Source organism: Erinaceus europaeus, chromosome 14 (assembly GCF_950295315.1).
Source record: "Erinaceus europaeus chromosome 14, mEriEur2.1, whole genome shotgun sequence".
Classification (NCBI taxonomy): Eukaryota; Metazoa; Chordata; class Mammalia; order Eulipotyphla; family Erinaceidae; genus Erinaceus; species Erinaceus europaeus.
The window spans coordinates 13,459,672-13,476,827 of NC_080175.1; the positions used below are offsets into that span (position 1 = coordinate 13,459,672).

General features: G+C 51.7%; 1 protein-coding gene across 12 annotated transcripts in view; it reads left to right on the forward strand.

Annotated features, from left to right (window-relative positions):
- The window catches only part of AFAP1L2 (actin filament associated protein 1 like 2), a 123,330-nt gene that overhangs the window by 98,170 nt on the left and 8,004 nt on the right, over positions 1–17,156 (forward strand). For all 12 annotated transcript variants that reach the window (XM_060171238.1, XM_007519971.3, XM_060171232.1 and 9 more), the window contains 6 exons: positions 6,344–6,549; positions 6,773–6,952; positions 11,311–11,400; positions 12,506–12,590; positions 13,571–13,675; positions 15,731–15,942. In XM_060171238.1, the coding sequence (XP_060027221.1) occupies positions 6,344–6,549; positions 6,773–6,952; positions 11,311–11,400; positions 12,506–12,590; positions 13,571–13,675; positions 15,731–15,942 (878 nt within the window). The remainder of the gene's footprint in view (positions 1–6,343; positions 6,550–6,772; positions 6,953–11,310; positions 11,401–12,505; positions 12,591–13,570; positions 13,676–15,730; positions 15,943–17,156) is intronic.

Below are 17,156 nucleotides of genomic sequence, written 5' to 3' on the forward strand. Positions count from 1 at the left end.
TCGTGTTTGCTGCTTCCACTGTTCCTACTTGTCTACTTTTCCATTCAGCACAGAGCTGCACCTGGAGGAGAGCTGTGTGGGCTCATGGGGACCAGGCCTGATTGTACCCTGGAAACGTGGCCGTGCTGAGGCTGAGCCGCGTTCCCAGATTCTTCCACCATATGCTGGCTTGCTTCTTGGACTTGGGCTCAGTGGCTCTCGGGAGGGTTCTTGGGTTCTGTGAGAAAGACAGATCAGCACGGGGCACAACAGGTTGACTGAGGGATGGGAAGGGATGCAGCCAGAGCTGTGTTAGGGTAAGAAGGGCTGTTATTCAGAGGGTCGGTCTGGGCTGGCAAGGGAGTTCACTGGGTAGGGTGCCTGCATCGCCATGCATGCAACTCAGACCCAAATCCGGGCACCACATGGAAGATGCTCTGGCAGTGGAGGAAGCTCCAGTGCTGTGATGTCTCTATTTTTCTTTCTCTAGTTGAAAACAGTGGCCCCAAATGGCAAAATCACACATGCATGAGGTACAGGCCCCTCGGAGTAAATAAATAAGACAAGTTCTCTCAGACAACGTGCCCTTAGCACATTGAAGGAAGTGGGGCAGAAAACTGTAGGAAGAACTTTGCAGATGGTACATGCAGACGCCCTGGGGTAGGGAAGCTGGGGGCTCCTCCAGCAGCAGAAAGCCAGTCTGTCAGGAGCAGCTGAGGCAGGGGAGAGAGAAGAAACGGGGCCAGGGAAGAAGTTGGAGCCCACGAGGAAGACTCGGGCTTCCCTGAATGAGAAAGCCAGCCCTCACAGGGGACTTAACTCACACCTAACTTAGGTATTGGGGGAACCACCTGTACTTTTGGGCAGGGCAGGCCACTGACACCAGCTGGGCCTGTGCTCCTCAGCTTGAGCAGATGGCCTTTGTTTAGTGAGTCTGTGACCCAGGAACGCCCCATGGGTTCCTGAAGGGATAGAATTGTGTGACCTTGCTCTGCCCAGTAGCTACACTCCAGTCTTCTTCCATTGTACATGGAAGGTTTTTTGAAAGCATGAAACTTGTATAAGTAAGGAGACTAGAGATAGCTCACCTGGTAGAGACATACCCTGATGTACATGAAGCCCTGGGTGTGAGCCCCGGTACCACATGCCAGCACCATGAGCAGCACAGGAGAAATTCCATAGAGGGTAGAGCTGTCAGTCATGTTTCCATTCTCTCTCTTAAAACTAAAGAAGTGGGGGTCGGGTGGTAGCACAGTGGGTTAAGTGCACATGGCACAAAGCGCATGGACCCGTTTAAGAATCCTGGTTCGAGCTCCCAGCTCCTCACCTGCAGGGAAGTTGCTTCATAAGTGGCGAAGCAGGTCTGCAGGTGTCTTATTTTTCTCTCCCTCTATCTTCCCTCCTCTCTCGATTTCTGTCTTATCCAACAACGTCAGTGGCAACAATAACAATAATGATAACAATAAGGGCTGTAACAACAAGGGCAGCAAAAAAAGGGGGGGAATGCCCTCCAGGAGCAGTGGATTCATGGTGCAGGTGCCGAGCCCCAGCAATAACCCTGGAGGCAAAAAAAAACACAAAAAACCTAAAACTAAAGAAGTAGGGCCAGGTGACTCACCTGGTTAAGTGCACACATTACAGTGCACAGGGACTCAGGTTCAAGCCCCTGGTCCCCACCTGCAGGGAGTAACCTTCATGAGTGGTGGAGAAGGGCTACAAGTGTCTCTCTGTCTCTCTCTTTCTATCTCCCCCCTCAATTTCTCTGTCTCTAGTCAATAAAGAAATAACTAAAAAGATTTTTTTAAAAAAACTAAAGAAGCTCTGGTTTCATTCCCTATGTCACATGAAAAAAAATGACAAATATAATAGGTGAGCCCCCGGTACCCTACCCAGGGTAGGACTGAACGGGGCTGAAGGAAGATGCCCTCCTTGCTTGGGGATAAAGGATGATAAAGGGGTCAGACTCAAGTTCACAGCTCCACTGGGGATGGGATCCTCACTCAAGCCACTCGGGGTCCTCCTTCCTCCTCACACCTAACCTTGGACCCTGCTCCTGGGAGCTGTGGAAGGGCCCCGAGGGCTTGTGTGGGCTGAGGCGCTTCTGCTCTGAGGTGCTTCTAGCTTTGTGGGCAGACATCACTTTTCTTGAACCCACTGAGCCTGTACAGTCTTGCTGGTCCCTGGTTCGGCTGTGATTTCAGAGCGAAGGGTGCGGTGCTGTGTCTGGGTGCATCTGGAAGTGGGGGCAGGACAGTGAGTCACTGAAGGGAACACCTCCAGCCAGTCTTGCATCCTGTCTCTAAGAGGTGTGGCCCATGCCAGCAGGGGCCTGTCTCCCAGAGACTGGGGGGGGGGGGGTGTGGAGGGTAGGTGGGAGTGGGGGTGTGGGTGTGAGGGGCTGTGTGGGACAGATGCTTCATCTGCAGGAAGCCCAGCCTCTTAGTGTCCTCTTCACTGTGATTTTTATGTTGCTTTTATCTTGGCCTGAGGGGGGTTGTCACTATAAATCTGTTTTTCATTTATAAAAGGGTTTAGCTGGGGATTTCCAGTTAGGAATCTCAAAGGAGAATGGCATAGTTTAAGGACCCAGACAACTTTCAGCTTCAGCTCAGGCACCTTCTAGGACAGAAGGTGGGGGACAGCGGACTCGCTGGCTAAGTGCAGCTCATCATCTGGTCTGGCCCTGCCAGGGCAACTAGAGATTTTTTCACAGCAACAGTAAGTGCTCTTTAAAAAAAAAAGATTTCAGTTTATTTTAGATAAGAGACAGACATTGAGAGGGAAAGGGAAGATGGAGAGGGAGTTACTTGCAGCACAACTTGTGAAGCTTTCCCCCTGCAGAGGGTGTGTGTGTGTGTGTGTGTGTGTGTGTGTGTGTGTGTGTGTGTGTGTGTCCGTGCGCGCGCCCGCCCGCCCGCATCGGGGCCTGAGCCAGGGTCCTTGTGCTCGTCACGTGTGCTCTGCTAGTGTGCCGCAGCACGTCACATACGTGCTCTGCTAGTGTGCCGCAGCACGTCACATACGTGCTCTGCTAGTGTGCCGCAGCACGTCACATGTGTGCTCTGCTAGTGTGCTGCAGCACATCATACACGTGCTCTGCTAGTGTGCCGCAGCAGGTCTAAGTGCTCATTTTTAAGATGATAATTTTGTAGAATCTTCTAATGAGGTTGTAAATATCCAGATAGCCTTGGTAGATAGAAGATCCCAATCCTCTTCAAAGAGAGCCTAGAGAACCCTAATCTGTCTCCTCTCCTCCCCTCCCACTTCCTTCCTCTCTCTCTCTCTCTCCCCCCGTCTCCGTGTGTGTGTGTGTGTGTGTGTGTGTGTGTGTGTGTGTGTGTGTGTGTGTGTGTGTGTGTGTAGCACCACTCAACTCTGGTGTATATCTAGAGTCAGGGACTGGACCTGGAAGCCCTTGCAAGTTCTGTGCCCTACGACTGAGCTCTCTAGCGCGTCTCTATGTACACATTTTTTCTTTTTCTTCCCTCCTCCTCCTCATTCATTCATTCTTCTTCCTTCTTTCCCCGCCTTTTCTTTGCTTTTTTCTTTTCAATTCTACCATAGCACCACTCAACTCTGGCTCATGGTGGCACCGTTGGATTGAATCTGGGATTTTGAAGCCACTGGCATGAAAGTCTTTTTGCATAGCCACTATGCTGTCTCCCCCGCCCTCTCTCCACTTCTGAAAAGGACCAGCTGAATGTAACACATCACTTCTACCTACACCTCAGTGGCAACCGCTAGTTGTGTGACCTGTCTGGGAACTGGCATACTTGGCCAGGTTGGCCCCTCTCAACAAGCCTGAGCTCCTGGTGGGGAGATGACCACATCTGGGGTCTCTCAGTGTCTCTGTACTGCCTCCCTCATCTCTCTCTCTCTCCCTCTCTCACCTTTGTTCATCTTTCTGATGACCACACAGGTCAATCTGATAGATTACCCTTTCTGGGGACAGACACCTGAAGGTGTCCTTCATGTCATTCTCAGCTTGGGGACTGCTTGTCTTCAGTATTGTAATGCCAGTAGCTTCATACCTGCTTGCTAGGTCCCAGAGACAGAGTGAGTGTCTGTCCAAAGGGGGGATCCTCAGAACCCTTCCAATTATCCTTTTTTTTTTTTTTTGCCTCCAGGGTTATTGCTGGGGCTCAGTGCCTGCACCATGAATCTACTGCTCCTGGAAGCCATTTTCCCCCTTTTGTTGCCCTTGTTGTAGCCTTGTTGTGTTGTTATTCTTGATGTTGCTCGTTGTCGGATAGGACAGAGAAATGGAGACAGGAGGGGAAGACAGAGAGGGGGAGAGAAAGACAGACACCTGTAGACCTGCTTCATCACCTGTGAAGCGATTCCCCTGCAGGTGGGGAGTCGGGGACTCGAACCGGAATCCTTACGCCAGTCCTTGCGCTTTGTACCACATGCGCTTAACCTGCTGTGCTACCACCTAACCTCCTACCCTTCCAACTCTTATGCGAGTGCCTACCATGAATCACCCACCTTTCCAGGACTTGACCTCTTCTGCTGACCCCCCCTGCAGTATTCAATGGCCTGGCTGAAGGACAGAGCTTGATATAGTGGTGGCTGTACCCAAGGCCTTGAGGCAGACTATGGGGGAGGGACGTCCACCTGGGGGACATCGCAAATGAGGGTGGGTGCTGAGCACTCTGCCGTTCACTGTTTTTCTCCCTGCAGCCCCTGGGAGCCAGGTATCAATCAGAAGAATATCAGACATCTGTGGTCATGATAGAACTTCTCTTAGGGTTTAATAAAACTGTCAGTCTGTCCTTCAGTTTCCTCCAGGTTGCTCTCAGCAGTCCAAGGGCCTGCAGTTTGCTATTTCTTCTCAGTCAGGGTCTATGCACCCCCACGAGGCAGACAGGCTGGCATTCCAGGACTCTCTATGGAACATGTGAGGGCAACCCCAGCAGCAGAGAGAGGAGGTTTGGCCAGTTGAGCCCCCTCACAAAACCCTGCAGCCTTCTCCCGTCCTTGTTACAAACTGCAGCCTCACACCTTTATTACTCACTGCACCAGCAATCCTGATGTGCAAGAGTTTGAAAACAAAACAAAACTTTAAAAACAGACCCTACCATTTGGAATTCTTCCATTGCCTTGCAGCACCCATCTATTTACCTAGATGTATTTAAAATATATATATATATATTTTCAAGACTACTTTTTTATATTTATTTTCCCTTTTGTTGCCGTTGTTTTTTTATTGTTGTTGTAGTTGTTATTATTGTTGTTATTGATGTCGTCGTCGTTGGATAGGACAGAGAGAAATGGAGAGAGGAGGGGAAGACAGAGAGGGGGAGAGAAAGATAGACACCTGCAGACCTGCTTCACCGCCTGTGAAGCGACTCCCCTGCAGGTGGGGAGCCGGGGGCTCGAACCGGGATCCTCACGCTGTGGTGCGCGTGCGTAACCTGCTGCACTGCCGCCTGGCCCCTGCCACGTCCTCTTCTCTTTCTTTTTTGCCTCCAAGGTTATTGCTGGGACTCAGTGCCAGCACTACAGATCCTGGTGACCATTTCTTCCTTTATTTTTATTTTATTGGCTGGGTCAGAGAGAAATTGACAGGGGAGGGGGAAAGACACCTGTGGACCTGCTTCTTTGCTCTCAAAGTGCCCCTCCCCCCTAGCAGGTGGAGAGCAGGTCCTTATGCATGATAATATGTGTGCTTAACTAGGTGCACCACTGCCCAGCCCCCTCTTTTGAAAAGGATCTTATTTGGTAATGAGAGAGACAGACTTGGGGAGGGAGAGAGAGAGAGTCAGACATCATTCTGGTACCTGCACTACTGGGACTCAAACTCAGGACCTCATGCTGGAGAGTTCAACCCATTATTCTTTGGCATCAGTTCCAGGGCACGAGGAGGCAGGACAGTTGAGGCCTTGTGGCCTTTCCAGCATGTGATGGAAAGATGCCAGGAGCCCAGGAGCCCAGACAAGACACCCACCTCCCTCAGAAAGAACCTCACCCCGTGGCTCCATCCTTTTGCTGAGGAGACAGGGAGTCTCAAGTTCAGAGCATTGGCCCGGGCTGTTCTGTCAGAGGCTTGTGTGGCATCTGAGCTCACAGCATTTGAGCTGGGACAGGGAGCCACACCTGGTTTTGCTCTGTCTGAGGCCAGAGAGGCAGCATCTTGAAGCTTCCCCAAAGGATTTGGGGGGAGAGGAGGCTGGAAGGTCTGTTTGGGTCTGTGGATGGTGGCTTTGGCATCATTTCCAGGACACGAGGAGACAGGACAGTTGAGGCCTTGTGGCCCTGGCTACCCTGCCTGCTGCCTGCTACCCCTGGAGCAAACGAACCCACGGAGGGGCCTACCTGCCCAGTAGGACCGGGACATGACCAGCGCAGGTCTTTCTTGCAGAGGACGGAGAGGCCGTGAGCAGCTCGTATGAGTCCTACGATGAAGAGGAGAGTATCAAGGGCAAGTCTGCACCCTACCAGTGGCCCTCACCCGAGGCCAGCATCGAGCTGATGCGTGATGCCCGAATCTGTGCCTTCCTGTGGCGCAAGAAGTGGCTGGGACAGTGGGCCAAGCAGCTCTGCGTCATCAAGGACACCAGGCTCCTGGTTAGTGGCCTCTGGAAGGTGGGGCAGTGCTTGCTCTGATGTGGAGAACGAGACCTGTGCAAACTGGAGGTTCCATTTCTGGCTGGGCCCTGGTGTGCCCTGCTCTGGGTTTAGCTGGGCAGAGTCTAGCTCTGAGAGGGTCCCACCAAGCCCACAGTCACCGTCTCTACAGAACCTGACCAAGCACTATGGATGCCATCTCTCTCTCTCTCCCTCCCTCCAGTGTTACAAATCCTCCAAGGACCACAGCCCTCAGCTGGACGTGAACTTGCTGGGCAGCAGCGTCATTCACAAGGAGAAGCAGGTGCGGAAGAAGGAGCACAAGCTCAAGATCACGCCCACGAATGCTGATGTGATCGTGCTGGGCCTGCAGAGCAGGGACCAGGCTGAGCAGTGGCTCCGGGTGAGTGGCCTGGGCAGGGTGGGCGGTGAGGAGAGGGACGAGTCTGCATGCGGGGGCTCCTGCAGTTCCCAGGGCTGTGTTCAAAGTGGGAGCCACTGTGTTTTAAAAAACTAACATATAGAGGGTCAGGTTAAGCACACGTGGCACGGAGCGTAGGAACTGGCGTAAGGATCCCGGTTCGAGCCCCTGACCCCCACCTGCAGGGGAGTCGCTTCACAGGCGGTGAAGCAGGTCTGCAGGTGTCTATCTTTCTCTTCCCCTGTTTTCCCCTCCTCTCTCCATTTCTCTCTGTCCTAGCCAACAATGAATGACATCAACATCAACAGTAATAACCACAACAAAGCTACAACAGCAAGGGGTAAAAAAAAAAGGCCTCCAGGAGCAGTGGATTCATGGTGCAGGCACTGAGCCCCAGCAATAACCCTGGAGGCAAAAGAAAAAATTAACTTATATAGAGCCAAGCTGTGGTGCACTGGGTTAAGAGCACATGTTACCATGTTCGAAGCCACTCCCTACCTGCAGGGGGAAATGCTTCATAAGCAGTGAAGCAGGTCTTTGTTCCTCCCTCCTCTTTCTTCCCTCTCACTTTCTCTGTCCCATCAAATAAAAAGAAGTGGCCCCATAGCGTGGTGGATCCCTACTGCTGTCCCTGAGTCCCAGCTATAATTCTCCTGGCAATGAAAAGAATGTTAACTTATATAAACATTTATTTTTATCTTGGGGCCAGGAAATAGCTCACTTGATAGATCATACATATTGCCAAGGCCCTGGGTTCAAATACCAGCACTCCATAGAGACACCAAGCATAATACTGGTGACTTCATGGTGCAATGCTGTGATGTCTTTCCTCCATCAAAAAAAAAAAAAATCTTTTTTTTTTTTTTTTAAGAGAGAAGTAATAGAAAGTTGGGCTGGGAGACCACCCAGCAGTATCACACATTGCAAGATCCAGACTACATTCTTGGATCTGCATTTAATTATTCCTAATAAACTTTTGTTATTAGTAGTATAAGATCCTAAGATTACAATGTATAGTTCACCACATCCACCACCAGTGTTCTCTCTCTCCACTCTCCCACTTCCCAAAGATAACCAGCATAGTTCTCCCAAAGTCTTTGAACAATTTGCCTACTTTTTTTTTTCCAAGTTCATGTGAATCAGTTTTCTAGATTCCACATATGAGTGAAACTATCTGATAGTTGCCCTTTTTTTGGGGGGGTACCTTTTCTTTTTAACTGAGGGCGTTAATACTTTACAGTGTAATCACTGACATATGCATACAATTTCATTATATAATAGGCCCCCAAGGTTTTCTTCCTAGCCTCTCCACCCTCCTCCCCCAGAGTCCTTTGCTTTGGTGTAATACACCCTGGTAGTTGTCTTTCAGCTCCTTATGTTGCTAAGCACAGTCACCTCCATTTGTATCCACTTTGTCCCCAAGGATATAATGTCATCTGTTTTTCCATAGCGTCTACATTCTGTAACTTCTGTAGCCAGTCATCGGTTGCTGGGCATTTAGGCTGCTTCCACTTTTTGGCTGTTGTGAATAGTGCAGCTATGAACATGGGGATGCATATGTCCCTTCTAATTAGTGTTTTGAGTATCCACTGGATAAATACCTGAGTGGTACTGCTGGATCATAAGGTACTTCCATTTTTATTTAAGATCTGCATTTTAAAAATAGTGGTAGCAACCAGGAAGCTGGCACTGTGGATAAAGCACTGGACTTGAAATCATGAGGTCCTGAGTTCCATCCTCCAGCATCAGGCACAATAGTCTGCTATTCTCTCTCCCTCCCTCGTATTAATTATAAAGCCCAACAAAATAGTGGTACTAGATATTTATTTTCATGAGTCTGGGAGCGAAATTCTGGCATAAATGTGCCAGGGATCGAACCTGGGGCCTCATGCAGATGAGTCCTGTGCTCTGCTGTTGAGCTTGCCCCCAACCCAACGAGCAGCCAGGGTAGTGGGTTGTAGCTCTCTGTATTGTCAGTGGCTTGGAATTGAGCTCTCACTGAAGTTCATCCACCCTGTGTCCTTTCTTGGGGCACCAACAGCCTCTCTATAAAAAATCAGTCACAGGGAGTCTGGCAGTAGCACAGCGGTTTAAGCGCACGTAGTGCAAAGCGCAAGGACTGGTGTAAGGATCCGGGTTCCAGCCTCTGGCTTCCCACCTGCAGGGGAGTCACTTCACAGGCGGTGAAGCAGGTCTGCAGGTGTCTATCTTTCTCTCCCCCTCTCTCTCTATTTCTCTCTGTCCTATCCAACAATAACAATAATAACCACAACAAGGGCAACAAAAGGGGGGAAAATGGCCTCCAGAAGCAGTGGATTCATGGTGCAGGCACTGAGCCCCAGCAATTACCCTAGAGGCAAAAAAAAAAAATCAGTCACAAAATAAATTAATAACAACTACAGCACTTGCTGCCTCAGGCATGCCTGACTCTCTGGACCACACTGGGGCCAGCATGATGGTCTCCGTGTCACAGGAGTCCAGGTACAGTCTCTGGGAAGATGTGACTGTCGACATCATCTGATGGAGCTGGCTGCACTGGCTTCCAAAGCCCAGCACTATCTGACAGCGTCCTGTGTGCTCTGCTCAGCTTCACGTGCCTGGCCCTATGACGCAGCCTCAGTGGTGACAAAGCCCCCCAGTTAAACATGAACTTGATACGTCAAGGAGAGGTCTGTTTGCAGTCTCCCTCCCTCTTCCAACAGGACCCCTGGGAGGCTAGTGAAAGCCTGCTGTCCCTCCTCTAGAGGCCATGTGTTCTGGAGAGAGAGTGACCTCCTGGTGAGCCCCTCACAGCTGGCCTGAACCTCCCAGACAGCTGAGGCTCACCACCTCAAAGAGAGGGTGTGCGGCAAGGCCCCATAGTCTCCGTAAGGAGTTCTAGTTAGAAAGCAGAAAGCTAGTCCCCAAGCCTGACCTTCTAAGAGCATGGAATCTGGGTTCAAATCCTGCCTTTCACCCCTTTTAACCTGAGTGATCTCAGGCCAGCTAGTCTATGCATAAATGTTGCTTAGTGCTATATTTGGTATATACTGAGCACTCTATATAACTCAGCTGGCGCCAAAGAGGACTCTGAGCCCAGAGAGAGCTAGGACTTTAAGAAATGGGCTGCAGAGCTGACTAGCTCGGGGGCTCTGGGATGCTGGCTTGGCTTATCGTAATAATTCCTAAAGTAATGATTGGCACCAGGACTGCACATCTGCATAATTTCATCCCGATGGACTTTTTTGTGTGTGTGTCATTTTACTTTCTGATAGAAACACAGAGAGAGAACATAGCACTGTTCTGCTATTCACTAAGGTTTCCCTGGTGCTGTGCAGATGTTTCCATGTTACTAAGGGGTCTGTCTCAGAGCCTTGCACATGGTAAAGTACGTACTTTACCAGGTAAGCTATCTCCTAGCCCCGGGCTTGACTTCTAGCTCCACACTGTCATCTAAGTCCTCTGTCTCCACACTTGCTAGCTGCTACTAGCTACTTGCTGGCACACATGGACTTGTGGTCACACACAAGCTGCTCCTGCTCCCAGCTCTATTCTTCTGGCTACTCAGACCCTTCCTCCATTCCCCAGCCTTCCCCCAACCCCCCCCTCCCCCCAGCTTACACCCTCTTCCAAAGGCCTCTGGTCCCCCTGTACTTGCTGCTGGCATCAAAGATAAGAAGGGGGGCTGGGTGGTGGTGTACCAATTGAAAGGACCCAGGTTTGAACCCCCCACCGGTGGGGGTTAGGGGAGACATTTCACTAGAACTGTGAAACAGTGTTTGTGTCTGCAGTGTGGTTGTATCCACCCTGGTTCAGAACGGGGGTGCTTGCTTGGAGTGGCCAGAACTACTTCTGGCCTAAGCGCCCCCATCCCAGCCATGGAGGTGGCTGAAAAGGTGGGTGGAGGGTGGACTATGACAGGCCAGTCCCAAGAGGCAGTGATGGACCAACACAGCATGCAGGCGTCCCACAGCAAGCCCCAGGGGCCCCAAAGGCTGGGGACGAGGGCATCTGCCAAAACCAGGATGATGGTGAGGACAAGCGCTCTCAAAGCTGGGGGTTGGCTGCTGTCACCATCTTTGGGCTCTGCTATAGAACCCCCTTCTTCTCTTGGTCAACCCTAAATATATATGTGTCTGCAGGAGAACAGGGTGAAGGAACCAGCCCCCAAGCCCAGCCAGGTTCTGTGGCCACACGTGGGCCAGAAGTGGGGGTGCATCTCTCTGCCTTGGAAATCTTTGGTTTTTCTAATTCTCTGTCACTTACACCCAGTGTTTCCTGATGGGCTCCATGTCCGTCTGTCTGGGGGACAGATAGGCCTCAGGCCTGGGCCTCTGCTCACCATCCTCCTTTCCCTCCAGGTGATCCAGGAGGTGAGTGGGCTGCCTTTGGAAGGAGCTTCTGAGGGGAACCAGTACAGCCCAGATGCCCTGCGTCTCAGCTGTCAGAAGGTGTGTTTCTGCTCCTGTAGTTCCACCTTCTCCCAGTAGAAACCAACGGTGTGAAAGAAAGAAGGAGCGTTTTTGAATTGGAACCCAAGTTCCTAAGAAACAAGCAGGGCCTGGACAAGGGCAGGGGCTTCTGCTTGTCAGGGAAATGGATGACATGGCTGCTGCCCGGAGACATTTTCTTGCTCTGTGGGGAAGCGTGATTAATAGCAGAGGCAGAGGGAGGAGGTCCTCTGGCCTGTGAGGAGTCACAGAGCTTTCCCCAAGAAGAAATGCCTACAGCCCTTCAGGAATGAGCACAGAGGGGTTGTTCCCCCATGTTTCAGTCACCCTTGGTCACTGACAAGGGACATATAGTGGAAGGAGCATTTTATCCTGCTGGGACCAGGAAGTAACAGCCAGTCCTGGTGCTTCTGTCCTTAGTCCTCACCTAAGGTCTTTCCTGTTGGCTGCAAGTCCCTCAGCTGATTTTCCAGAGGTCTGGGACCAGAGGTTCAACTTCTCTAGATAAAGTTGGGAATATTCCAAGCACCCCATCTTCTAGACAGTGGCCCCTTCACTCTTCTATAGGACTATCCCTCAGTTCCCCCAATGCCGGAGAAGGCATATTAAGATGTTATGTCCCTGGGCAGCTGTAGTGCCTCCCACTGGCAGGAGGATGTATTGTGACTGAAACAAATCCTGATCCCCTGCAGGCAAAGTTCTCCAAATTCTGAGATGCTGGTGGCCGGGCCAACTTTCAGCTACCTTCCTCAAAACCCTGATAGGATAGTTCCCAGCTTGACAGTCAGTGGCAAACCCCACCCTGGATGCTATTCTGCTCTTTCCACTGGCTGAACCGCCATTTTGAAAACTTTTGCATGAGGATGGCTGGTGACTTGCAGATGGAGACAGTGCTCTGGGGCAGGGTAGAGACTCTCAGAAAGGGAGAATGCAGGAAGCCCCCCACTCCCACCCCCCACAGCTCCATAGAGCAGCCTGGCCGGTATCTCACAATGGCCTCCTTCCATGGAGAGAACCCCAGTCACTGTGCTCCCTTACATAATGGTCTCAAAGGGAACCTTCCCAGATGTGGTCACTTGTCTCTCTCTCTCTCTCTCCTCCACAGCCAGATGTAACAGAGAAGTACCTGTCAGCCTCAGAGTATGGGAGCTCTGGAGACAGCCACACCGAGGTCCTGGAGACCAAAGATGGTACCGGCATTTATGTTCTTGGCCACAGTACGGAATGCTGGAGGGTGGGGTGGTCCCAGGCTGTGGGCCCCAGCCGCCTGTTTCAGTCTACGTCAACAGCTTGGAAAACCTGTAGCTGATCAGTCCAGGGGAAATGGATTGAGGACCACACTGAATTAAAGTTTTTTTTTTTCATAGCTAAAGATAAAAATATGCTTCCATCTGGGGGTTGGGTGATGGCAAACCCAGTGGAGTGTCCACATTACCATACTTGAGGACTCCGGTTCAAGCCCCCAGTTCCCAGTTGCAGGGAGGAAGTGTCACAAGTGGTGAAGCTGTGCTGAAGGTCTCTCTCTTGCCCTCTTCTTCTATCAGAAAAAAAACAAAAAGGAGAAGATGGCCACCAGGAATAGTGGAGTTATTACATAGGCACTGAGCCTCAGTGATAACCCAGGTGTCAAAAAATAGACAAAAAAAAAACCACCTTTCATCTCTTCCTCTTTCTGGCCCTTTCCCAGATCTCTTTGTGTCACTATATTGGTGGAGTGTCAAGTGCTGACAGATGTTTTTCAAAGAGAAGGTGGCCAGGAGATAGCTCACCCAATAGAGTGCACACTCGGTCATGCTGGGTTCGGGCCCCTCTTGCCACATGGGAGCACAATGGACACATCAAGGGGTGCTCTGGAAATGGTGGATGGTGGAGTGGAGCTGTATTTTCTGTCCTCATTACCTAAAATTAAAAGAGAAAGACAGAGAGAGAAAGAATCTACAGGGAGCAGTGAGATAGAGACTACATAAGGCCCGGGAGGAAAAAACAAAAAAGCAAAATTAATAGAAGAAATATTTTAAAAGCAAAGTTGCCTTGTCCCATGCAAGGGCACGTGTGCGTCCTCAGGAGAGGTGGCAGGCAGCTGGGGCGGGCCGCTCTGCTGCCTTCTGTCCTAAGGCCAGGTGGCTGACTGCATGCAGTTGATGTCTCTTGCTCTCCTCTCTCTCGACAGTCAAGAAGAAATCATCTGCTGGCCTCAAGCTAAGCAACCTGATGAACCTGGGCAGGAAGAAATCGACCTCACTGGAGCATCCAGAGAAGTCCCTGGAGACTTCGAGTGAGTGTGGGGGCTCCCCCGGCCAGCCTGAGGGCTAGAGCCCCGTGTTCTCAGGTGGTGTTTGGGATGGATGCCAGGACCTCCTGCCTCAGGGCATGTGCTCTACCCACTGGGCCCATCTCCCTGGCCCCAATTCTGATTCCTAAGGTTGGCAGCCTGACTGGGGTGAAACAGGAATCGGCAGACGATGGTTCCTACCCATGGCGCTGCCTGCTCCTCCAGCCAAGGGTGCTAAGAGACAGCAAACCAGCTCTTGCAGCCTTGGTGGACATGGGGTTTGGCAGAGGAGTCTGGGGCCAGAGAGTTAATATTTGGGAAATGTGGCTGGTGGTGGCTGAAAGCTCACCAGAGAGGTGTGCCCCTTCTGCCTATCTCCTCCACCCACCACAAAGCTCCTTCCTGGGACTTGACATCTGAGCCCCCCCACCCCCCTTTCTTGACCCAGAGTTTGCTCTGGTCTGGAGGATCACAGTGGGCATGCCTCCTTGGATGGCCCCGTCCATGTTCCTGGTCTTGAGTTCTTCCACTCTGCTGCCATTCCACGATGCTCTTAGAGCCGAGAGAACCATGGCCCACACTCTGTCTAGTGATGGGCTGGGTGGGGAAGCCATTGTGAACTTGGACCCTGAGGATCTGAGGAGGAGCTGTCAGTCTCTTGGAAGGAGAAAACCGGCCTCCACACTGTAGGCTGGGCCTCTAGGCAGGGAAGCAGCACCCCACCTATGGGGTATGCAGGTCCCCTCATGGAGCCCTGGGAACAGGCTCTCCCTGGGAAGCTACAGAGACACCCAGCTAATATCTGAGAGTGTCACAGGATTGCCCAGTGACAGAGTGGTCACCATGGGGTGAGGGCACAGGGCACAGGGACTGGGCTCCAGGGATAAGTGAGGGAGGCTCCTGCCTTGAAGAAAGCAGGACCCAGCTAGAAAGACCCACATGAAGGCAGATGGCATCACTGTGCAGGGCAGGTCCTTGCACACTGACGGGAAACAGACAGGCAGGACCCACAGGCCAGTCCCTCCAGGGAGGAGGCAGGGGTGGCTGGAGGAAGTCAGGGTGGGAAGGCTGTCGGGGGACTGGGAACAGAAGGTGCTCAGACAGGGGAGTCGAATCTGCTGGAAGGAGAACCAGGCTGGGGAGTACTCCTGCACTTGCACATAGCTGAAGCCACCAGAGACAGGAGCCCCTCAGGGGGGACCCTGTGCCCTGTATGTACACAGCTGGCCTGGACTGGTTAGGACATGACTCATTTCCCGCTGGATGTACCCCGAAACCAGTGAGGCAGTGCTGCCACCTGCAGAGGCCCCAGCCTCTGAGGGAGGGAGGAAAAAATAAGATTAAGATTGAAGGTTGCGGGGGTCGGGCGGTGGCACAGTGGGTTAAGCGCATGTGGCGCAAAGCGCAGGGAACGGCGTAAGGATCCCGGTTCGAGCCCCCGGCTCCCCACCTGCAGGGGAGTCGCTTCAAAGGCAGTGAAGCAGGTCTGCAGGTGTCTATCTTTCTCTCCCCTTCTCTCTCCATTTCTCTCTGTCCTATCCAACAAAGAATTGCGTCAACAAGGGCAATAATAATAACCACAACGAAGCTACAACAAGGGCAACAAAAGGGGGAAAAAAAATGGCCTCCAGGAGCAGTGGATTCATGGTGCAGGCACCGAGCCCAGCAATAACCCTGGAGGAGGAAAAAAAAAAAAAAAAGATTGAAGGTTGCAGAGAGCGCTCATGGGGGGGGGGCCTGCATTGCTACATTCCAGGGTTCGATCCCAGCCACCACATGAGCTGTGCTAAGGTAGCAGGGAGCATTGGCTCTGTGTTATCTCCCTGTTTCTGTCTCTGCTGAAATGCAAAGGTGACCCCAAGTTGGGAAATTATACATGCATTAGACCACAATGCCACCAAAAAAAAAAAAAAAAAGAAAAGGAGGAGGAAAAGGAAGGAGGGAGGTTTGCAGCCATGAGGACGTAGAGAAGCTTCTCAAAGCCTGAGAGGTGCTCAGGGAAGGTCTCTGGGGTGGCCAGCCCCACACACCCCCCTGCAGCTGTGTCCCCTCCCGCAGGTTACCTGAATGTGCTGGTGAACAGCCAGTGGAAGTCCCGCTGGTGCTCTGTCCGCGGCAGTCACCTGCACTTCTACCAGGACCGGAACCGCAGCAAGGTGGCCCAGCAGCCCCTCAGCCTGGTGGGCTGCGAGGTGGTCCCCGACCCCAGCCCCGACCACCTCTACTCTTTCCGCATCCTCCACAAAGGCGAGGAGCTGGCCAAGCTGGAGGTACTTTGAGGGGGAGTGGGGTGGGCAGTGAGGCTGGAGGCCACTACCTTCACTGTCACTCAACCAGGGCTGAAATCCTACCATGGGAGGTGCCGCTCAGCCCTGCTTTATTTTTACTTTTGCCTAAGATTGTTTGCATTTTTTTTTTAAATCCATTCCATTTCTGACCTCGGGTGGTTTAGTTCTAGGAGCTGGACAATGAGCTGCTTCCTGCACTGGGGCCAGAAGACTGTTTCTAACACCCTGAGCTGAGCGGGTCACTGGGTGGGGCTTCTGTGGACAACCTGTGAGGTTGCTTGATTATTGTACGTCCAGAGAGAGAGGGAGAGGGAGAGAGGGAGAGGGAGAGAGAGAGGATGGGAGAGGGAAAGAGATGACTGATAGGATTTATCTGGGGTAGAGCTGGGTTTGTGATGACAGTGCTACTTGGTGTGATGTTGCCTTCTCTAAAATAAGAGGTGACCTAATGCCCTGAGCTGGGTGGGCCTGGGAAGAACTCTTTGCCAGAGCTGGGCATGCTCACTTAGTCTTCTGCCTTTCTTGGGTTTTCCAAGTTTGCACCAAGACTGCCCTCTGGTGGCCAGAAGATCCACATCTCAGTGGCTCGGCTGTCCAGTCACCAGTCCCAGTCGTCTAATATCTATCTACTCAGTAGATTAATATAGGAAAAAGAAAGATGCTCCCTGTCCTCATAGAAATGACCTTCTAGCATGAGTGAGAGGTGACTGAGTTGGTCACCCAATGGATGAGTTGTTAGTTGCTGGGAAGTGAAAGGAGATGGGGTGGGAGACAGGCTGATCCTCTAAAAGGTCTCCAAGGATTGGATTTTGAGCTGTCTCCTGCCGATTTGGGGGAGGGGAACCAATGGAGCCACTTGTAAGCTGTCCCAAGCTGTGCATGGTAGAGATCACAGAAGCAGAACTGGGGGGGGGGGACAGCTGCAGCTTGGGGGTACCCATGAAGTTCAGAAATGTGCTTGAGAACGCTCAGGGAGAGGAACCCAGTGGAGGTCACACTTGATTTGTTCCTGCCTCTCTGCTGGAGTGAGCACAGCAGTGAAGGCAGAGAGCTGTGGTGTGACATGCCAAAGCCGTCATGGTGCTTCCTCTGGAAAGTTAACCTATGGTGTTTTTAGAATCTTCAGCATTGTTTCACTATAAAGGCAAGAAACCATCTTGGCATTTGGACAGAAATACCTAATATACATATTTAAT